At 42.6% G+C, this 23,553-nt stretch overlaps 2 protein-coding genes across 2 annotated transcripts in view; one reads left to right on the top strand and one right to left on the bottom strand.

Moving 5' to 3' along the window:
- The window catches only part of LOC135920295 (protein arginine N-methyltransferase 3-like), a 38,501-nt gene extending 16,436 nt beyond the window's left edge, over positions 1–22,065 (top strand). Inside the window, exons 6-9 of the mRNA XM_065454498.2 lie at positions 2,585–2,727; positions 12,834–12,968; positions 17,027–17,114; positions 20,211–22,065. Of these exons, the coding sequence (XP_065310570.1) occupies positions 2,585–2,727; positions 12,834–12,968; positions 17,027–17,114; positions 20,211–20,317 (473 nt within the window). The 3' untranslated portion in view covers positions 20,318–22,065. The remainder of the gene's footprint in view (positions 1–2,584; positions 2,728–12,833; positions 12,969–17,026; positions 17,115–20,210) is intronic.
- Positions 1–23,553, bottom strand: part of LOC135920296 (uncharacterized) — a 197,492-nt gene that overhangs the window by 49,067 nt on the left and 124,872 nt on the right. The gene's annotated exons all lie outside the window — the stretch shown is intronic.

Genomic DNA, 23,553 nt, shown 5'->3' with positions numbered 1-23,553 from the left:
TTTACAAACTAGATAGGTGCAAATATAATTGCAAACCGGCCGCTGCAAAAATTTGTTGTAGCACACTCCTGTCTATAGTATGTTCCTGTGTTATGATAGTTAACGATAAATATGTACTGCAAACAAAACACTAACACCCACACAAAGCAGAGCCCTGCTTCATCTCGCTTTTTTTTCTAGTAATTTTACTTTTACATCACCCCTTGCATCCTTTTTATTTAAGTAAAACTATGGTTGAATGCCACCTACATGTTCTGTGTCTAGTGCTGTAGTAGTGAAGAAGCTGTAACTGCCAAAGTGCGAGTTAATCCTCTGAGGGTCGCCAAACGCGACCTCCTAAAGTAATTTTTGTTATTGTAGATTTAAAATCTTCAGAGTGACATATTCAGAAAAATATTTACCTCAGTTTTTTTTTGTGTCACCATAAAGTGACAAAAAATATTTTCTGCAGGTAAGCTTGCATTGTTTGTTCGTGAATACAGGTGGGCTTGCACAAATATATATAATGAGAGTAAGAAAGTAGATACACCGGAATGGGTATACTATTCTGATACGACACTTTAGCAGTAAGCCACATCAAAGAAATCGGCGCTTGACTCTGTTGCCGAAGAGCAACCGATGCATATGTTTTAGAGCGTAGTCGAACCACATATGTGAGTACACAAAAAAGAAACTCGGTGGTTGTGCGCCCGCCAAAAAAACCACACGAGTCAGAAATTTGTGGTAATTGGTCTCATTGCTATCGAGCTTTCGTGAGTCTCAAGAAAAAAAACCCAGGCATGGAAGCATTGTTCATATATGACGGCATCATTTTTAATACCGGCAGCTGCATGTGAACAGATGTAATCATACTTCTGTGACAATAAACGAGTGGACATCTAGCAGCGACCTTCTGAGAGTTTAGAAACCAGATAGACATTAGCTCTTGCGAGCACGACAAACGAAAACAGCCTGTGAGACGAAGCCTAAACTAACCACTGCATGCCTGTGCACGTGCAGATGTGCAAGTGGTTCTCGATGTGCCAGCATTAACAGGCTGTGGAATCAAGACTAAGAGACTACAGAGTGGAACAAAAAATTTCCTTTATCCACACAGGCTTGCAGCACTTGCTGGGCAACAGAGAATTGAAAAACTGGCGTGCTTTCCAAACATATAGACAGTGTTGAAATATATGCCGACCATTTAGGACTTGTTCGCAGTGCTGTATATTTAAGATTTTGACCCTCAGAGGGTTATGAATGTCGCTCTTTATGGGCAAACTTGTGCCCAGAAAAGCAAGCAACACTTGAATCAATGATACCAGTGAACACGGTCATCAAATCTAAACTCACAAGTTGAGTTTCTTCTTACTTATACGTGTCCCATTTTACATTGCAGAGAAATTGCTAGTGCTCATGTACGTTCCCAATCTGTCACATGCGCAGTGTGATTAGGCAAGCTTGTTTTGCTACAGAATTCTGAACAGTGTTCAAGAAATTTCAAATACAGTAGGTGCATCTTGTGCCAAACAATCACTTGATAACAGTAATAATCTGGTGAAAAAAGGCAGAAAGTAATGCTGTGTGTAACTGATGGTATTGTACACTTGTTATCACCGGTTGCTTTTAGCATGCCTTGTGTTATTTCCTACCTTCTCCACATATGTGTGTCTTATATAATGTCTTCAAGCATTTCATGCTGAAAGAAATGTTCATGTAAGAAAACGAGCATGAAACTACCGCAGAGACTACTCATCCAGTCGTTTCACTTACCATTGTTTTCATTTTGTGCTCATTTTCTCAGATGTGATCATACGTGCCAACTACGATGCCCATACAATGATCATACGATGCCCGATTTTTAGAGCTTGTGTACAATTGTTGTGTTGACATGGACAACTCACAATTTTTTATTTGCACCCAGTTTAAGTCAAAATCAATTTTGAAAGAATACAAAAGTGATAGATTTCTCAGTCTTTTTTTACCTGCTTGATTATTTGTTGAAAGACGTGTTTTTTGCCGCAATTGAACACTCTCAAAAGGAAGACACATAAAGACGTGTTCAATTGCGGCAAAAAACATGTCTTTTAGCAAGCACCAACTAGGCCAACAAGCAGTTCTGTTGATTATTTGTGCTTACTTGCAGCAGCGCAACCCCCTCATAGAGCTTATCTATAGTAACAGTAAGTGAAATTCTGACTGCTGTTTCGTGAATAGTTCTTAAATAAACTTTGTAATTAGTATTTCCACTTATGGCTACTAAAGAGCAGGGTGCCTGTTCACGACGTCTTTATGGAATAGTCTGCAATATATTTAGAATGAGCAGCCAACATCTTGATTAATAAAACAATTTTTAGTATTTTTCACTAAATTTCAGTATGTTTTGGCTTTGACCTTAGTACTTTTCAAATTTTAAGGTTGGCACTTTAATGTTATTATGCATGTGTTATCTGTGTTCCACATGTTAGTAATCATGCTGGCAAGCTAGAGGATGTACAAAATAGAGACCCTTACCTATGCTGACAAGCTGCAGCTAGTCTGGCGGTCTGCAATTGCTAGCAAGTGCCCCTTTTCTTTCTCTCTCTCTTTCTTTTTCTTTCTTCAGACATTCATCGACGAATGGTGAGCTTCTGGGATGATGTAGAAGGCTTCAAGATGACCTGCATGCGGAAAGAAGTGCTCGGCGAGGCCCATGTGATGGACGCCCCAGCTTCAAGTGTCTGCTCCGAGCGACCAGCCCTTCTGTTGGTACGTGTGGTTGGGTGGTTCGTAGCTTCTAAATGTGTGCTAACTGCACATCTACACATATCTAACTGCTGTACAATTTAAGAAATTAAGCTTTCGCCGTCAACATCACTGCTATCGTCAATAACAGCAACCAGCTCAGGAAGCTTCGTTTACATCGATTCCCACAGTGCGTGGGATCTGCATAATTTCTTTTATGCCTTGGTTTGCGGTCGCCATTTTCCAGTTTGCTGTAAGTGTGGCCTTTCTAATTCATGAGATGGAACTGAAAATGACTTTCTCTGGTTGGTAAACAACGAAAAGGAGGTGTCATCGGACTACGATGGCAACTAGCGGCTAAGATTCAGCTGTGTGTGCATCTGTGTGCTTTTGTGTGTTCTATAACCTTGTTTCAACACACGGTACACATTGACTCACGTTTCGTTACTTGATGTGCACAGTAGAATTGGCACCAAGTTATTTTTCTTTATATTTGAGCGGTAATATAACTGTGAGTTACAATCGGGGGCACAGTAGAATCGTGCAAATACGGTACTATAGTGAAAAGTGCATTCGAGCATAGAGGCAACAGATGGCGCCACCATTCCACCGCAGCAAAATCAATATTTTTTTAGCGATGTCACCACAGATTATGCGTGCTTTGGCTTTACTGCTGAACAAAATGCACAAATAACATTAGCAAATGTGGTATTATACTGAACCCATTGCAATTTTCTACCTCTGTGCAAAGTTTGTGTGCAAATCAGCCAGTGCTTTAGCTGAAAGAGTCATGCAAACCTGGTGCTCCTACTTATGCAACACTCAATGTATAATTTAGTTGCATGTCAAGACATTGTTAAAGGGACACTAAAGGCAAATATGTCAATGTGGACTGTCAAAATACGATTCTAAAAAGCACACAGCGCATGTTTCATGCCAAGAAAACAGTTAAAGCAAGAACAGCATCTGAAGGGTCTGCATTCCTCTAGTACAATTCAATTTGCCCTTCAGAAGCAAGTTGTGGCGTTGCATACACCATTGCTGCCCTTTACTGCCGGCGGTGAGTAAAATGATGCCAGACGGCCGACGCTATGTTTTTTTTCTTGCTTAAAAGCAAAAGCACAGCCAGAAACTGAGCGAAGACACAGCTGACAGCGTCCCAAAGCATCTAGTGGACATGGAGTTTTCTGCTGTTTGAGGAAATTTTGTTCGTCACCCGGAAGTCCGCATGGTAGCCCGTTCATTGTCGTATGATTGTGTACCAACAGCAACCAGTGCGCCCGCCTCAATCCAAGTTTGCGCTTTCTACTTGCTCTCCACTGTGAGAGCAAGAAATAAATGGTAAAATGAGCCTTCGCTTTGTCTCGTCTCATGCTGAGTACAAGGCATCTGAGTTCATGTGCGCCATAATCTCAGAAGCCATGGAGTCCCAAAAGTGTTTTTATTTCGAGCTGTCAGATCATTTACTGCTGTCAACATGAAATGCATTTTTACTGGCAATGACGGCATGTATAAACTAGATCTAGTATCATTGGTTAAAACATTGGCCTTGCGGCCAGTTTGTGATTTCTTTTACGGGTGTATGATTGTAGTTTGTCACTGCATTTGCTTTCTCGATGCCGCGCCCATGTATATACCTAGTCCCACAGCGAGACATGACAGTAAAACAGGGTCCATCTGTTGTGTCGCTTAAATATCACATGCATGTGGTTGCCTCTTTAAAATGAGCTTTGCAAGCCAGGGAAACAAGTTGCAACTGTACACAATACAGAAACTACCAAAACTTGAGAGCATGGGAGGCGCAGATTCAAGTGAAAACAACCTTTTGACCACCTGCCGCATCATTGTCAAGGGTAACATCAATGAGTTCTTTCTAAGAAGCAAATAGAAGTAGACAAGTAGCATTTTATTCCATGTTATAATACAACATAATTACATTTTTACTATCACTGCTTAAGTACAAGTGACAGAATCATAATGAATAGTTGCTATGTCATTGGGTTAATACTATGATGTCTCGGTGGAGTCTCAATTCATATTCCTTATTTACCTCAAGTTCTCAATTACTAAAGCTCTGTTCTGGATAACATTGGCACCTTAGACATTCTTGAGCATTAGTGTATCACTTTAGCTTGTCGTAACATTTACCTTTAGTGTCCATTTAAGAGAAAGCTTTAGCTTGGGAGCTCCTATCTAAATACATGGGAAAAGAAATAGCTTTCTCAGCAACCGCAGCACTGATTGTGATGAGGTTTGTTGCATTTAAAAGAAAAATTTTAAATCTAGTGACTGTAGGAAGTAGAGTTTCTATTCAGGCCGTCAATCTTTTAATAAGGATTGTTGAAAATTGCAAAAACGAACCTATCAAGTTTACAACTCTGTAACTCAGCAATGAAAAATGATATCACAATTCTATAAACTGCACATACATAACACATCTAAAATTGATATATTATATACCACTGAAATATACTAGAAGAAAGGGGGTTAACCGAGGGGCCCAATTTTTATTAGTCATATTGTTACACCGCATTTGGCCAAAAGGCAACAGCCCACACTAGCCTCTAATGGTTGTTGTCGTCTTCACACTGCTTGCCTCTTTGTGATCGCAAATACTGTTCCGTAGCAATATCATAAGAAGTGTTTGTTGGCTTCTTATGATCTGAAATATACCAGTGATAAGTAAGTAGAACTTTTGCAAAACCATTGTAAACATTGTAACAGATTCACATAAGCCGTAAATTGATATATCAAATGTGTCCGCTTTAGATGCTCTAAAGAATGTTGTTTGTAGAATTGAAATCCCTGTTTATTGTGCAGAGTTACCAATTTGTAGGCTTCATGCTTCTATATTTTATAACTTACTGATTTTTGGCAATCTTTTAAAAAAATTGCTGGCTGGAAATCAGAATTCTGCTTCCACAGTCAACAGAATTTAACTTTCTTTCTGAAGTGCAACAAATTTCATTTGGCCCCGGAGTTGTCTCACTGAAAGCATTCCTGTATTTTACATATACAGTCAAACCTCGATATATTGAACACGGATATATCGAATTATTGCGTATATCGAACACTTTATACATCACGTGGAAAATCGCATGCATTTTTAATTTTTTATTTCGAACGGGGCCGGATGTAAAATGGATATATCGAACTCCGCCGCCCCAGACCAAGTGCGCTCTGTTGACAGGAGGCGAGCTTTCCCGCAACACTCTCGAAGATGGCGGCGGCGCGATGGGCGTTCCAGACTGCTGCGTACGACAGCTCCCACATCGGTTGCGCCGAGGGCGCCATTTGAACGTAGCGGCGTACACACGCGGCGGCTTGGAGCCAGCCACGGCCGGTCTGGGCCGGTCTCGAGGGGAGCGTGCGCTTCTCTAAAGCGCGCGCTCCCCGGCCGTGAGCCAGCCCGGCCGCCTCAATCACGCGTGATCGAGGTGGCCGTGGAGCCAATTGGAGCGCTTTGTCGGTGCTGAGCCACACAGCATGTGCATTGAGGACTTCATTGGCGGTGACGACAGCACCGGAACAGTGGCGGAGTTAACAGACGTGGAGATCGCGGCAGAAGTGACTGCTGAGCGGCCAAACGAAGACGCTGCCGAGGCTGATCCAGCAAGCGCTGATGTTGCCCCGCTCCCGACTGCAACTGAGGCTGTAGCTGCTTTGGCCATTGTACGCCGCTACTGCGGCGCAATAGAAGGCACTGGACCGTCTCTTGTGGACCGTTTGGACTATGTTGAGGACGCCGTGGTCATGCACGCGGTTGCCAATATGAAGCAGGCTACGCTGCTTCAGTACTTTCAGCGAACGAAATAAATACTTTGTTTGAAGCTTCATGTGAGTATCTATTGCGCCACGATTGGTTCATTGATTGATTTGTGCTAGTTTTTGACGCGTTTTCTATGTGATTTTATATATCGAATTCTGGCTATATCGAACTATTTTGCGATCACCGCGCTGTTAGATATATCGAGGTTCGACTGTATGCGTGTGAATAGGCGACATCGGATTCGCCCCTAGTTATAGCTTCCCCTTAACTTTTCCGTTACCACGCTTGTTCAGATCGATCATCGGTGAACGATGCTTTAGATCGCCAATTTCGACTTATTGGAGTCGTTTCTTATCCATATAAGGCCATCCAGTAGCAAATACAGGCACTGCACTTTCAGAATCAGCTGAAATTTTTGCACTCGCGCAATGTCGTGATTTTGGACGGATCTTTTTGTGAACTAATGTGCGCATGTTGTAGCGAAAAGAGGCGTGGCTGTCACCTTCTGCCACGCTCGAGAAGAAAGCATGCCTCTCACGATTAAGCTGCAGAAGCATAGAAATTTTCTAATCAAATGACTCCCAGCACCTAAAGAATTAAATCATATTGTCACGAAGATGTTAGGAGTATATAAAGACTGTATTTACAATATATATACAGGATAAGTCAGAGCAGATAAGATGGCTGACCACCAACAACACGCAGCAGCCAGCATCTTGCGATCTTTTCTTCCTCTCTCTCTTCTTTCATCCTTCTGTAACAGGACCCCTGGGTGGTGACGCGCCATCTCGGCGCATGGTAGGCGAGGAACTGTGAGCGAAGTATGGCTTCAGCTACGAAACGTGCACGACGTCAACAGGCGGCGGACTCTAGGGTGGATGGAACTGTAACGGCGCGATCTTGTAATTGACATTGTTAACTTGACATAGGACTTCATAAGGCCCTGTGTAGTGAAAGAGAAGCTTCTGGGAGAGGCCGACCCGATGACATGGTGACCAAAGCAGCACCCAAGCACCTGGGGCAAACTGAACATCGTGATGGCACCGGTTGTAACGCTCTTTTTGCAGATGCTAAGAGGCTAACAAGTGAGATTGGGTGACTTGATGCGCCATGTGAGCACGATGGATGACTTCACGAGCGTTCTCAGTGGCAACGCGGGGCACAGAAGGTAGGATGGTGTCAAAGGGCAAAGTGGGGGTCGCGACCACACAAAAGATAAAAGGGTGACTATACTGCGGTGTCAGGTCGGGACGAGTTATCACGCAGGCCAGCGTGGCGTCGCAGTCGCAGTGCTTGTTGGAAACGTACATCGACAGCATCTCTGTGAGTGTTCGGTTGAGGCGTTCCGTAAGACTGCTCGTTTGTGGCTGGTAGGCGGTGGACAGCTTGTGCTCAGTGGTACAAGAGCGGAGGAGGTCGTCCACAACTCCAGACAAGAACGAGCGGCCACGGTCTGTAAGTAACTGTCGAGGTGCACCGTGCTGGAGAATGACGTCGTGGAGAAGAAAATCAGCAACGTCAGTTGCACAACTAGTCGGCAACGCCTTTGCTATCGCGCAGTGTGTCGCGTAATCAGTAGCGACAGCGATCCACTTATTCCCTCTAGTCGTCATCGGAAAAGGGCCAAGCAGGTCAAGACCTACGTGAAAGAATGGTTCAGAGGGAACTTCAATTGGATGGAGTCGGCCGACAGGTGGCAGGGGAGGTTTCTGCCGGTGCTGACACAATTCACAAGTTGCGACATAACGACGCACAGAGCGGTAGAGACCCGGCCATAAGAATCGGTGTTAAATTTAAAAATTAAATTGTGGGGTTTTACATGCCGCAACCCCTTTCTGATTATGAGGAACGCCGTAGCGAGGGACACCAGAAATTTCGACCACCTGGGGTTCTTTAACGTGCACCTAAATCTAAGCACACGGGTGTTTTCGCATTTCGCCCCCATCGAAATGTCAAGTAGCTTTATCAAGGAGTTCTGTCGGAGAATCATTGTGGTTGTACCTATTATAAATAAATCTGATGGCTTTTCTCTGTATTGCTTCTAGGCGTTTTATGCAGTGTTTGGTATGGGGGAACCAGCAGGTAATACCATATTCTAGTATAGGATGAACGAATGAGCTGTAGGCTAGCATCTTAGTGTCTGGTGAGGCAGATTTTAAAGAGCGTCTAAGTGAACAAAGTGTTGTAAATGCCTTAGAAGATATGTGTGACACATGTTTGTCTCATTTCATATCGGATGATAGGACAATGCCCAAATATTTATAATCATCGACTATGTTTAATTTTTGCTGTTCGATCGTGTAGGTGAATTCTAGTGGGTTTTTTTCTGGCTTACTCTCATAAAAACAGTCTTGTCTAAATTAATCTTCATTTGCCATGCGTGACACCAATTAGGTACTTGCGCAAGCTCGTGATTTAGCGTTACTTGATGATTATGGTTCCTAATCTCATATATATATATATATATATATATATATATATATATATATATATATATATATATATATATATGCGACGATATTGGGCAACATGACCAATGCGGCAACAGGTGAAACATAATGGCTGGTCGTCCGCCATTCTCCACTCAGTCGGTTTGCGATAACGCGGAGAAAAGTGTCGGGGTGGAGCGAAAAACGTAGAAGGGCGTTCATTAGCTCTGGGATTGGCGACAGCACAGACAGATTGTAATCCAATGTTTTCAAGTTGCTGGCGAACGATGGCTTGTACAAGGGGAACTGAAAATGTAGTAGCATTAGGGCTACGCAAACAGAAAGCTGTGGGCACCATCGCATCCAGTTCACATCGAACGACTCGTTCCACGTCCTCTGATGGCGACATATGCTGCTGTGCAGGTTGATCTTCACACGTCGACATTGCGGCAGTATTGGGCAGTCTGGCGAATGGTTGCAAGATGCGTCGGCTTTTTGCTTACTCGAATTGTTGGCACTCTTTAACGATGGCATCAACTGTAGAACAGCTTTTACATATGAGCAGATTAAAGGCGTTGTCAGCAATGCCCTTAAAACACTTGCCTGACCTCTTCAGCTTCTGTCATGTCACGATAGGCTTTATGACAAAGTGCCAGCATGTCCTGGATGCATGAGACATAGGACTCCGTGGGGGGTATGGGCACGGGAGGCCAGTTCCTGCTTTGTGGCAATCTTATGGCCGGCTGGTTTGCCAAACAACTCCGCCAACTTCTCTTTGCATTGGTCCCAGCTGGTTAGCTCCTCTTCATGGTTTTCGTGCCACACCTTTGCCGTGTTTCGTAGGTAGAACAACAGGTTACCTAGCATAAACGTAGGGTCCCATCTGTTGATTCCACTCACGCGTTCGTACATAGCCAACCACTTTTCAATGTCAGCGCCATCGGTCCCACAGAAATTTCCAGAATCCTTGGGTTGCACAACCACAACCGAAGGCGACAGTGACGTAGGTAGCGACGGTGTTGTGGGAGGCGGCAACAACGTTGATCCCACATGTTCACCGTCATTCATGGTGCGGACTGTGATGTGACGTCCACTGCGGAGCTCCGTTTCCAGCCATGGTACCCCGCACCTCCCACCACTATGTTACGGGGATGTTAGGAGTATATAAAGACTGGATTTACAATATGTATACAGGAGGAGTCAGAGTAGATAAGATGGCTGACCACCAACAACACGCAGCAGCCAGCGTCTCACGATCTTCTTCTTCCTCTCTCTCTTCTTTCATCTTTCCTTAACAATATCACCGGCTTTGCCGTCCGACAGTGTTGAGCGGTGATAATTAACAGAAAATGATGCCACCTGTTCACTAGTGAGATTTGGTTTGGCGTCCGAGTCGTTTTATTCCACTAAAGTGTATTTCTGAAGGTCTGCCGCATGTCCAACATGTGGATGTGGCTTTTGCAACCAATTTCTAAGAGTTTCAGTTACGTTTCTCTCGTAAAATCTTAGCAAGGGACGCTGCCGGCATCATCCCGCACTGCGGCATGGCGAGAAAAGTGTCCTGCTCGAAACTATGCTGCACCCACACTTGAATTTAGTGATTAGGACTTGAGTTATGATTCCGAAGATGATAGTAAAGCAGATTAAAGCTCTCACAGTGACAACGTTTTGAGTCAACATGGGGACATCGGCAACTGTTCACCAGCGAGTTTCCTTTATGGCCTTGAGTGGTCTCCTTCCTTGTGCGCGCTTATCTGCTGATCTTTGTTCACGACCTGAGAGCTCTACTGATTATCTTCAGGGTGCATACTTCGCTTGGTTATCGTGTGCTGCCATCGGCAGCAAAGAAACTTCCGCTCATACCAAGAAGGCCGCCCGTAGTACATCTTGGCCCAGCACTATGGATCAGCACAAGACAGTTTACAATGGCATGGGGTTTCTTTCTACTCATCTCTGCAGAGGTGATAAAGTCAATGTGCAAAAATGCAAACAGATATGCTTGGATGCATAATCTTGTAGTTGCCCAGCTACGCTGAAAGTGATTGGTCCTGGAAGAGGTGCATCACTCTAGACGAACTGGTGAAGTATGTTCGTTGGACTTCTCATCGGACCACCAACAGAAGGTGCCGAAAAGGGGCAACTGCAAAATGTGTTACGACGACCACAAAGTTGAACAAAAATCGTATGTTTTGTGGGAAAAATGTGGAGTGCACATATGCTTCACAAGATCCAGGAACTGCTTTGCCGCATGGCATAAGCAATGAACTGGTCTTAGTTTCTTTTTTGTATACGAAGAACGGCGGTGTTCTGTGCATTTTTTTCATACATTCCTAGGTTATTCATCTTTGAAATGTATATTCTGAATTTTCTTTGATATTGGTATCATGTTTTCTTATTGTTGTTTTTATGAACTGGCAGCGAAAATGGTGCTTTCTAGAATTTTTATGTTTTACCTAATACATTTTTTTTGTTTGGCAACTTATGTTTCTGGAAAGAGCATTTCATTATGCATGATATGCTATGCTGTACTGTGTGCTGGAACATTATTTGTAGTTGTAAATAATTTTTTCCGAGACCTATAAAAAACAACCATTGTCTCGCGGTAACGAAAGACTTATGTTTCTTAACTGGTTGAACAAAAATTTGTCTCCAAAGGTAGACTAACTCTTATCATCTCTATTTTAATATATGCGGAAGACGAATTCTCTGTTTATGGAACCACCAAACCTTTTTAACTGAATAATGTTGTATTTAATAAGAGAATACCAATTCTAAAGACTGCTGGAAGAAGATGGTTTATTTAGGCCCTTCAATCTTTTATAGAAATTGAAAAAAAAAATTTGCTGCGTGATGTTTACACAAACCTAGCACTGTGCAAGAAAGAGAGATACCACAATTCCATAAAGGGATCCCAATGTTTACCATATTGACTTACAGTTCATGTACAATGCAACAATTTTCTGAGTTTCACAATAGTCTTCATTCACAAAGTTGTGGCACTGTCTAGAGTTACTGCAACATAGAAATTTATTCTGCTTTAGATGCTCTGTTGCCGAGTTCTGATATAGATACTTTGACGTTTCTGACATTTTCTTATTTTTTCCAATTTTTCTGGCAAGTTTTAGAGCCAATGGAAAGCTCAGTTTGTTATAGACTTTGTCTGTTTCTCTTAAATGCAACCACTCTCATTGAGATTGGTTCATGTAATGTCTAAGAGTATTTCTCTATTTCACATGTGCAGCATTCAAATAGGGAGAATAAGAGCTAAAACTTCACAGCTTAAAGGTCAAACTGCGATGACATTTTGGACCACCTGACAAACCTAGCATCACATGGTGCAGACGTTGAGCAGCCACCATGCAAAATTTTCTGCCCCTACTAGTACAAGTGGATGTGTCTTAAGAAACTAGCAAAAATAAATGATTTTTTGCTGAAACTCTAAAGAACACTGCCATCACTATTGCTGGTAATAATGCAGCCCTTGGAACATTGAGAATCAGCCCTGTGCATAGCCACGACGCCCGAGATTGGGAAGCGCCTGCAGTACACTGTAAAAATCTTGGGGCCATGTTCCAAGATCAGTACCATATCTGCAATGCACTAGAGGCACTCATTGTTTGCTAAGATGCTATTTAAAAGCCTTTAAAACAATTGGAGAATTACCAGCCCAACCACATTGCCAAAGCTGCGTTAATAGCATATACTACTAATTTATAACCTAATTAGCCTAAGGTAAATTTGATTGCAGTTGGCCTTGCTACAGTCATTGTATTAGAGCTCGCCATTCTTGCCTACTAGTCTTTCAAGTGCTTTGCCTTTGTCTCATTAAAGTTCTCCATCTCTCTTCTATGCTGCGCATTTATTCTGACAATCTCTTGCCTGGTTTTCCATGCTGATCATGTGTATCTGGTTTGCGTGGGTCATTCACGCAGAACCTTGACTTGAACACGTGCCGCATGGAGGACAGTGACTTTGCGAGCGACTTTGAACTGGATCTCCAGCCAGGCACACAACAGGTCACTGCATTGGCCGGTTACTTTGACTGCACCTTTGAGCTACCAGTGCCTGTAAGCAGCAAAAACATTTCTTGTTTCAAGTTGAAAAATATCCGGTTCTGTGTCTCTGTACTTTGTGCCCCCCTGCCCTTTCTTTTTTGCTGTTTTTCTTTTCTCAGTGCTACAGATTCAATTTTTCTGAGCTGTTGTTGCAGTTTTGCATGTCTACCTTCTTTGCAGCACTGTGTTTCCTGCAGATCATCCTTGGCTTCTATGGAGCATTAGTACATACAATGACTTTCCAGCACTCCCTGTAGGCTTGTTGTCTCGCTTTGGTGTTATATTTTGCAATTTCTCAGTCTGGCTTTCCTGTGCTTTTCTTATTCTTTCCCCTTTGTGGTGGGCAGTCATTGCACTCTTTTCAGAAACGGTAGCAAGCCTGTCCCCAGCTCCTTATGTTTTACTGTGCAAAGCAGTAATGTCTTAAGGAACCAAGTTTGAGCACGTGCAATGTCACAGCATAGTGTAACACTTGGAGTGCACACTTTACATTTCTCTTGTAGGCAGGTCAAGAGTGACATGAGCATAATATCGGGTGTAGAAAGAGTCAAAGAACTGATAGATGCCTGCAACATGTTTATGGCGTAATTGGCATGGTCATGACTATTACTAAAGAGGGGTTAATTCAAAGCTTAGTGAATCATGGTCGTATACAGCAAGACTTCCAGCACAGAACTCATTGTCAATGTTCCTCATCTGAGGACGGTTACTTGTAGTCTTTGATGTCAGTTGATAAAGTCGTCTCATTCTGTTTTTGTCATTCAGCCAACTTTTTTGTCATACCACAGTTGCCATTGTTGCTGTGCTATCATTGTCATTGTGCTGCTTTGTGCAATAAATTACTTAAAGGGACCCTGAAACAATATTGTACAAACTTACCGAGTCGATAAAGTAGGTCCTTGTGATCATTAACCCTTTGAGGGTCAATTTTTTTCGCCATATGCGACCACCCAGGGTCGATTTTTTTATTGCAGATTCCAATTCTTCTGAGGGACCTACTTCAAAAAAAAAAAAAGAAAATTAATGTAATTTTTTTAGGGTGACCGTAAAGTGAGAAAAAAAATATTTTGCATTGCTATATATTTACTATTTATTCATGAATAACAATAAAAAGAAAATAAACTTACAAGAATTAAAAATTTGATGCATTGTTTGCACCTAAGGTTTAGAAAATGTACACACGAGAATATTTCGCAAGTGTCAAATGTTCCTGTTCTTACACTAATAGACAGTCTTAGTATAGTGTACGCTATACCATTGCGTATGCTAAAAAATAGTGGGTCGTCACTGTGCATGCGCTGAACGCTAAACGAAACAGCGGGTATAGCGGGCGTACGCAATGCAAACGAGTTAGCGTTAGCGTTTTTGCGTGGTTTGCGGAGTTTGCGTGAAACAGGGCGGCAGTCCTGGCTGCCCGCTTTGCATTGAATTTGGCGTTGCTTTTGTAAAATGCACGTTCGCTTAGTCTCAGGCCGCTTCGACGACGGAGTATTATAGATAACCTTGTGGTGTTTTTGAGATCGCTTCTCGTTTCGAACGAGTCGAAGCCTAACGAACGAAACATTCGAGATGTCAATACCACCTATCGCTACAGGCGGGAAATAGCCGCAACGATGGCATATGGCCTCTGAGATCCGAAGATTATTGCCGGCCAACCCAAATTGTAGAAAACATGCGCTGCTTAGTGTACGCTACACTATAGCGTATAGCGTACGCTAAACTAAACCTGTCTAATATTTACGTCCATAGCGTAATCGAACTGCGTAGGTGAGCACACTCAAGAAAACTGTGGTTGCGTGCCTGTCAAAAAAGCAAGATGTGTGACAAACTACCGCTCATCTTCATCTTCTCACCAACCAGAGGCAATTAGTTTTCGCGAGTCTCCAAAAAAAGGAAAACAAAAGGAAATGCATGCACGGCAGCATCCTTCCTCTGCACACCCCTGTGAGCACTAAACAAGCGAGAAACAGGCGGTCGCTCTTTGAGCAATTAGTAACTAGATAGCCATCAGTTTTGTGAGCCCAAGAAGCCGAAACCACCCGCGGAACAAAACCCAAACCGCTGCCCGCCCGCCCGCACGCCAATGCCTGAGAGGTAGTATATAGACGCGCCGGAGCATACTAGCCCTAAAAGGAACCATGCAACGAAAACCAAGAAATGGAGGCGCGAGAAAAAAACGTCCTGTATTCCCACATAGTGGCAGCACATGCCGGAAAAGAAAAAGTTAGAAAATTGGTGCGCATTTTAGACGTACAGACGGTGCTGTAAGTATACTGCATCGACCATTTTGGACTTTTCGCGGCGCCATATATTTACGTCATTGACCCTCAAAGGGTTAATTGATGCATCTAAGTGTTCCGCGTAAAGCGTGTAATTTATTATAAGGTTTTAAGAAATGTACATCGCTGCTGATTGCAGCATATCACTCACCTGAATTTTAAGACGCCCCTACCCATTTGACATCATTTGCCTCAATGACGTTAGTAAGGTGAACTATCTGATTGGCTGCCCAGGGCGTGTCATCAATAATTTTTTAAACTTTATGGGGAATAAATGTTGTTCGGAATAGTTGGAATGGTAGGTAATTTGTGTCTATAAAAAGAAAGTAACAGGAAGTGAATGCACAAGAACAGTTTCTCACTACACTTAAGCACTTCCGGCACACAGCAAGGGTCGTTTGCTTGTGTTAAAACGTGCTCCGTTTTGACGAGAGCTCCGTAGTCAGAGTTGGTCTCGGTCTTTTCGCGAGCACTATGATTCGACTTTGTTGCGTTGTGGGGTGCAAACGTAGCGACTGGCAATATGTCAAGCTGCGACACCGTGTCCCTCTGCAAGGCAGCAGACGAGCGGACTGGCTGCAGCGCATCGGACTACTGCTCTCTGATCGGCGCTAGAATTTGTGCGTTTTCGGCCGTCACTTTACGCCGGAGGATTACTACTGTAAAAGCGTTTCGTGAGTCCGGTATTCGGGTAAACGCAAGTGCCTGGGAACAGGGCCTGGCCATTTGACCACGCTATTTTACGGGATGAGCAGAAGCGCAAACTTGATTGGTCTGCCTGGTGCAGCAACCTGGTGGCACAGAGCTCACCAACACACAGTAGTAGTAATGAGTTGTATTCTTCTTTGCTGCTGGTGTAAATTTTTCGCAGGAGTGTAATCATCAGCACATTGTTTTTGTAAATGTTTAAAATGTTTTGGTTAGCGCAATATTAGCGCTTTATTTGGCTGGTTAAGCTCTGCGCCAACATGTGGCTGGACCATGCAGACTGATCAGGCTGCTCACGTTTGTATACACTAAAGTTCCTTCATCAGCTTAAGTTTATGCCTCCAGCCATCCGTCGAAATGCCCAGCTCGCGTGTGGTTACCGAAATACCAGACACGATCGGTGCTGTGACAGAATGCTCGCAACACACACTGCTTCGATAGCTCTCGCTTGGGGTCGGCTGCCAAGCAGCTGGTGGAGAGTTTGGAGAGGCTTCACGCGCTCGCTCCTAGAGAACCGGAAGTCGATGACACGACATGCCAGTGAAAGCGGAGCTTAGCCCCGATCACTCGGGGAACAAATTGAGGAGAAAATGCATGACTATGGAGGAGGGTAACTTGAAATCATCCGTAGCTCTCTCAATATGAGATGCTTCACACAGATTATGGTGCAAATTATTAACCTTAGCTGTACTCTGCGCATCTACAAGATTTGTCTGAACCGTTCCAGGGGCCCTTTAAAGGTGCTCACTTTGTCTTCTCAATTCAGGTAATAGTAATAAAATTCTGGTTGAAATTAAAAAAAATAGGATTGTCACATTCAGCTATAGCTTTCCAGTTACCCCGCTGTGTTTCTCATGCGGAGAGGGTACAGCCTGGTGCTTGCCCTCATCACCTCTCTCCTCTGCATGCATTTTTCTCTCCAGTCTTTACTCTCCTCACTCTTGTTACCCTCTATTTTGTTAGGTAGCTGTCTGCCTACCACAAAATTAGGGGAAGTAGCTAAAGCAAGCTATCACTTTTGTAATAATAAGTTGGTAGCCCAGACATAAGAATGATGTGCAAACACATGCTTTTGTATGGCAGGTTGTCCTTAGCACAGCAATGGAGGCAGAGTCCACACACTGGAAACAGACAGTATTCTTGCTGGAAGAGCCACTCTTATTAGCTGAAGGTAAGTGCTTTTGTGTTTTTTGAGGTGGTTACATTCTCTCAATGTGAGGATGAAGGTGGTAGTCTATCCTTGCTATAACTAATTGGCATCTGGCATGAGAATACCTTTCTTATAATTTTATATTTGCTACAAGGATATATTCGCCAAATGTTGGTGAGAAAAATTTAATATTTACTTAGTTTGTTATGTTAAAGTTCGACTTAGTAACAGGACAATTAATGGTTTGCCAATGAGCAATGTGCAACATGGCTTGTTACAGCATCAGCTTGAATGAATACAAGACCCACTGAAGTGGCTTAGCAGCTACAGCCAGTGAGTCGCATGTTTTGATGCAAAAGTATCAAATGGCCCATTGAGCAAAAAAGCTGGCAGTGTCCGTAGCAGTGAAATGCCACCTAAATTCTCATTGACTGAGATTCCATGTCACGAGCACACCTCGATGGAGCAGGGCGGGCAAAACGGAACACCTGCTGCTGCATTAGCGTGCCACGTGTTGCCGAGGTGACAGGGCATCACCGTGATGCTACGTCACCAGCATGCCTCAACGGCACGGATACAGCAACGTGGTGCCTGCTGGCTTTGAGGGGCCATTGCTGCTTCCTTAGATTCTCGTCGCCCAGGATGTCGATGGCATGCGGTGCAGGCAGCGCAGGCTGCTGCTGCAGCACCTACTGCGTTGGCACATTACTCGCAGCGCAAAACTCAAAGGACCGCTCAGCGGTGTTCAATCAGACATTTATGCTTTCACATTCATTACTCATAAGTGCTTAGGTGTCCTTGGATTTTTTGTTAGATCACATTTTTGCAGATGATCGGTGCTCTATTAGGGTAACACAGTTGTTATGAATGATAAAGAAATTGCCACAAGAAGAACAGACACCACAAACAATGACGGTGTCTGCATCTTCTTTGTGTGTCCAATTTAATTTTGCACTGGTAACATGAATCAAGAATCCAGCTGCCGATATCCTGTCTAAGAGCATCACTTACAGGTAGGTTATGCAATAATATCAAGAGATTTACAGGCATAGGATGTAGTTGGCTGATGCAAGATGGGTATTGGAGAACATATGGAGTGGCTCTTGTTCTGCAGTATACATGAAATGTGCTGCCACTATTTATTGCAAGTATAGTTAGGAGCAAGTGCACAGTTGTCCAATTTCACTGTGGTACACAAAATTGGCTTCAAAGAGGCCACTTTTCTAAGAGTAATGTTTGCACTTTTCATCTTGTGTACTGCTCACTCCTCTCATGACCTTTCACATCATGTGTGAAGCTGCATACATACCTCATTCCTTTCACATGGTTGCCAATCATCCATTATTCACAACTGCTGCAGCACATGGGTCCTCTTGGCACCCTCAACAGTCTGACTGCTGGTATCGGCAGCAAAATTTCTATGGGAATGTAATGCAAAGGCATCTGTTCGCTGAGATTTGGAATACGTTAAAAAACCTCCATGCAGCCAAGATTAAACCAGAGGTCATTGCTGCTATGCTTCTCGTAGGCTAGGTGTAGCCACTGGATTAAAAAATCCAATCAATTACTGCTGCAGCTGTTATGGCATGTTGCATGGAGGCGTAATTTTCTGTTGCTAACAGAATTATAGTTCTATGCAGTTGTAATGGTGTACAGTTGAACTTTGATATTACAAAGCAGTATCTGACATAAAATTATGTTTGTTATTCCAACATAAATCCCAACTGTATATACATTTGTTGCACGCTAACATTGGTGAGACACTGCTTATATTTACTTCATTATATGTCATAATTCATTATATTTGTGTTTCTTATACAAAGGGTCTGATGTGTTGCTTAGCTGTGTTCAATAGTGTTGAATGTTTCCTTTTCTCGGTGAGCATGATTATCCCTGTAAGGCGGCAATGTGCTGTATTCTGCATTGCTTTAAACGAGTACTGCCACATATTTCCAAAGTTTTGAAAACTCTGCCACTTCACTTCTTGTGCATAAAAAAATAAGTATTAATGTTTGGAAATGTAAGATATTTTTGTTTGATGCTAAAGTTGAAATGCCAGATCTGTCAAACATTATCATAAAATCATGACAGCAAAATTTGCTGTTATGCAGCAAGAGGTTAGGTATGATGGTAACGCTTATAAAGGAGTAAACAATTGTGCTTTCCTGGTTATGTCCGCATGTGGCACACACCACGATCACAGGAATGGAGAAATTCAGTGTTTCATAACATCATGCTTCATCCACCTATGTACCGAAGCTGTTTCATAGGAGCAAGTACTATATTACATTAAATTATTTAGGGTGTTCTGACACTTTCCAGTATATATTATAGGGTCTAGAAAGTTCAGACCTTCAATTAATGCAAAAAATATGACAAGTAGAAACTGTCACGTCAGTACTCCTTAAATATATGGCCACAGATAATGGACAAAACAGTTCATGCTCAATATTGTGAGTGCTTGAAACTTTTGTTGAGGGCATATGTTTATAGGCCAAATTCAACGAAATCTTGGACTTCACAAAAAGCCTAGTTTCAGGTACTATAGATACTATAGGGCAGCCTTTGTGCAAAACTTAACATTTGAAATATATGTTGATCTGTCACGAAAAGCTCGCAAGAATAGGTGTTTTTGATGCTGAAATTGAGTTTAAAAAATGTCGCCATTATTGCTCACCAAAAGTGATGCATCACTGAGGACGCACAGCTCCTCAGCATAACCTCCGAGATCAGGTGGTGCCCACGGCTGCCTGTAGCATGTTGAGAAATCTCTGAGGCGATATGGTGGGACTGATGTCATATCCGCTAACCACCAGGTGTACACATTGTCTTCTTAGGTGCTGTTTAAAGGCTGCTATTTAGAAAAATAGATAATTACCAGACCTTTGGCTTTCCCAAGAGTGCTTCGGTAGTATGTGCTACACATTTAAAACAAATTTAGCAGAAGTGAAATTTCACTGCAGTTGGCACCTTAACTGTGCTGAAGCAGTTAGCGGCTGTAGGACACTATTGGTGGAGATATGCGTAAGTTCACATGCTGTTTCGTGCCGTCTCATAAATAGTAGGCCAAATGTGTGGAGTTCATAAGTGTTAGCTAACGCAAGCTTATGCACGCAGGTGAGAAAACGGTACGAGGGCGATTGGCGTGTCGACGGCAAGACCGCAGAGAGCTCCTGGTCACGATAACACTAGGGTCAACACAACGGCAGTACATGCTGCACTGAAGAGTTGCTGCAACTACAGTTGATGCTTTCTTGAAAAGGTGCCATGTTCATGGCAGTATGATGGTTTGTGCTGTGTTGGAACATGGCAAACATAGCCATAGCTGCCAGATGAACACAAGTGTTCCTCTTTGTTGCGAACATTTGAGCACGTGTTGTTGTTCACATTGAACATGCGATTTGTACAGATCCGTAAACAGAGTGTTTGGGCATTCTGTTGCAAAGAAAAAGAGATCCATAACATGTCAGTTGCTATACTTTATCGGTAGTTCCTTGCAGCACTGTGGAAGCTGCAGGATTTCCTAGCCGTTAAAAAGGGCAAATGCCCCTCAAGATGTGTTGTTCTGTGCTGCGTCATCTTCTGTTTGTCCTGTTGATACATGCTTCCAGGCATGGCTGTTGATGCAACAAATGTTTTGGTGCTATGACCATTAGCCATGTTTACATGAATGTGACTGTGGGGCTTTGCTTCATATATGCATACTCTTTCTCAGCTGTTTCTTGCAGCCTTCTTAGCCAACACTAAGGCTGAACACCCCTCTTAATGTGTTCACTCGTGCTGTATCGTCTGCCCTGCCTCTAGTTGGTGTTTGCTCACTGCTGTCACAATGTACCGTACTGGAGTGTAGCAGTAAATTAATGCAGTGGACACTTCGGCTTTCAGATCATTTCGCATTGTCAGTGCAACACCAGTGCTAATGCTGTTAAGTGAAAACCACCTGCAAAGTGGAGATCGCACCTCTTTTACAGCTTGGTGTCTCCTCTGTAGGCATAGCAGCGTCAGACAAACAGCTGATCAAAGTAATATAACAACACAACATACCTCATGCTTCGCGCTCAGTGTGAAGTGAGACTAAGCGATGGCTAATTATACCATTTATTTCTTGCTGTCAGTGGAGAGCAAGTAACAAACTGGAATTTGGGTTGAAGCGAGCGAAGTGGATTGTGGGGGCATTGCCATGTTACTATGTGGTCCTGGTTACTGGTGGTAACAGTCAGAATAATTCACGGTATACGACGTGCATGTACAGAGGGTCTGACATATCACGTATTGCTGTAACACTTCCCCCAAAAGCTCTAACCTCACCAATAGTTAAGACAGTTACACCCAGAACTATATTCTGTTAAACAAGGATATTGTCTCATACCTTTGGCAGTGCTGCAAGTTACTTGTGAGATAGAGTACAGGTTCAAAGCCCTGGGTTGAATACTACCGTATGGCTCAAGTGTCCTGGTGTCTTCCTCTGTTTGTAAGCGTTGTCCCTGGAACTGGCCAGTAATGCACACGTATTGATTTCTTTGGCATTGCTGTGTGTTGGGCCTGCTGGTATGCAAACTTGGATAACATTTTAGCCCCAGCAGACAAGGACAAAAGGAACACATGGACACCACAATAGCTCATTGTGGTGTGTATGTCTCCCTTTTATTCCGGCATTAAAATGGTATCCATGATTTCCTTTCATTGCAACACACTGATTCAGTGCTTCAGACAGAAGCATGGGTGAATATACATGAACAAGTGCTTATGTACAGATTTTTGTGTCCAGTGACTGGTAAAAAGTTAAAGAAAAGACAATGTCTTTAAGTGGGACCACAAATACTGCAGTTGAGGTGTTGTGAATATTTGCTGACACTGAGAAAATCCTGAATGCACATCAAGAAACAAGTGCGAAAAAGCGACTGTGTTTTCATATTTGTTTCAGCATCTCATCTTTCAGAAATAAAGAATGATATAGTAGTACCATACCTAATCTCTGTAAGCTGCATCAAATGATATGTCTAAACCAGACGAAATTGATATTGATACTCTTGATTCAGAAATACCTACATTATATCCCATGTTTGTTGCAAGCACAGATTTGTTACATGCTAGCATTGGGAAGAAACCTTTTAGACTTCCTTCACTAATATCTGGTAATCAGTTATATCTGTCTTTGTTATATCAAACTTTGGCTGTTTCATACATCAATCTGAATTATATTACCTAGTTGTGAATGGGACTTTTCCAAGGCTTGATAGGCAATGCGACAATGTTAAGTAAGCTATACCACATTTATATCTGCATTATATAAACTACAGTATGCTGGTTGCATAACTATAAAATATGTTTCTGAGATAGAATTACAGAGCTGTAAACTTTGTGCTTCAAGTTCATTAAATTTACAAATTTTTGCACATTGTAATAAACCTAAAGGAACTGTATAAAATTTCTTATACAATGACTCAAATATACTTTCTTAAATGCAGCAATTTTAATTTATATCAGTTAAGTGATTGTGCAAGAGCAATTCTGCATTTGGCATCTATATTTGTATAGGGAAATCAGAGCTGGCCCCAAGTTAGTGCTTCCTCCTGATATTCTTTATGTTCACTGCCATTTAATCTAGCCATTATTACTAATTTAATTTTTTAAATCTGAAATTGAAAATGTTCTGCACACAGCAGCTGTGTGTATCACAATTCAAATGTAAAAGGTTCGCTGTGTTGCTGCAAGTAAATCTTATATTTTAATAAAAGTGGCCATTACTGAAGAGCACTTGTATTTCCTTTCTAGTGTTTTACTTATACACCATCTCTTTTAAACTGAAAATTTTTGAAACCATCTGTCACCATATGGACTGGTGCCATAAGAACTAATCAGAACATGCGCTTTCATTCGTCAAAGAGCTTGCATAGTTTTGAAATCATGAGATTAGGCACAAGGCTGACAGTGATGCAAGATGAGAGCTACATATTAAATTAAACAAGGATAAATGGCAAAAGTAAGGCCGTATGCTTAGACTTTTTTCATCAAAATGCAGGACCACTTTGTGCACCAATCTTTCTAAATTTCCCTCAGTTGTGCAAGAGCTGCACATGACGTGAAGTGCTATTTCGCACACTTGTCATATTCCGCCATAGGGTTGATTAATTTTGATGGTATTCACAGCACATGCAGATTTAAGAAACTGAGTAAGGGACAGGTATGAAGTGAAAGAGCACTGAGCAGCATCGAAATGAACCACTGCCAAACTGCCCAAGCTTCCACACTTGCATACTGTCGAACTCGCTATTCTGTCAGATCTTATTGGCTCACAGGGCTGTTACAGTCTCTCAGATTGGCTCACAATGCCAACATTGTGGAATTCCAGAACAGTACCCCTGTTTTCATTGCGTTTGACAATAGAGTGGCATTTCCAGTACTCTCTGCTCTCCCTCATGGCTAGATTAAAGGCAAGCTAGATTCATGTATCAGAATA

Source organism: Dermacentor albipictus, chromosome 10, assembly GCF_038994185.2.
Source record: "Dermacentor albipictus isolate Rhodes 1998 colony chromosome 10, USDA_Dalb.pri_finalv2, whole genome shotgun sequence".
Classification (NCBI taxonomy): Eukaryota; Metazoa; Arthropoda; class Arachnida; order Ixodida; family Ixodidae; genus Dermacentor; species Dermacentor albipictus.
Note: the sequence above shows the minus strand (reverse complement) of the source record. Positions and strands in the feature narration are given on the sequence as shown.